Here is a 391-nt window from a genome sequence, read left to right on the forward strand (position 1 = left end):
TGACCCTCCGACAGCGCCGCGCGCCCTCAGCACTGACCCTCCGACAGTGCCGCGCGCCCTCAGCACTGACCCTCCGACAGTGCGAGGCTCAGTCAAAATGGCTGTCTGAGGTTTAGTCTGCATTATGAACTCAAGTTTCTGAAGTGTATTGTAAGTACCTTTACAGATACTGGAAAAGAATAAATAAGCTGCTCAGGAACTCCATAGGAATTTCCATTAGAGAGGACTCCCATTGACACCAACTCGCCCTGCAAATGACAGAAATGGGTCAGACTTGAATAACAATGAGTAAGTACTGACCAAAGGTGAGTTACTGTGGGTCAACAGTGTGTTGTTGGTGTGGTTCAACAGTGAGCGAGCGTGGGTCAACAGTGAGCGAGCGTGGGTCAAC

General features: G+C 50.4%; 1 protein-coding gene across 2 annotated transcripts in view; it reads right to left on the reverse strand.

The window, feature by feature from the left end:
* The window catches only part of LOC109924103 (malate dehydrogenase, cytoplasmic-like), a 12,870-nt gene that overhangs the window by 5,925 nt on the left and 6,554 nt on the right, over positions 1-391 (reverse strand). For both annotated transcript variants that reach the window (XM_048619595.1, XM_048619596.1), the window contains exon 6: positions 159-248. In XM_048619595.1, coding sequence (XP_048475552.1) covers positions 159-248 — 90 coding nt within the window. The remainder of the gene's footprint in view (positions 1-158; positions 249-391) is intronic.

Source organism: Rhincodon typus, chromosome 43 (genome assembly GCF_021869965.1).
Source record: "Rhincodon typus isolate 14 chromosome 43, sRhiTyp1.1, whole genome shotgun sequence".
Taxonomy (NCBI): domain Eukaryota; kingdom Metazoa; phylum Chordata; class Chondrichthyes; order Orectolobiformes; family Rhincodontidae; genus Rhincodon; species Rhincodon typus.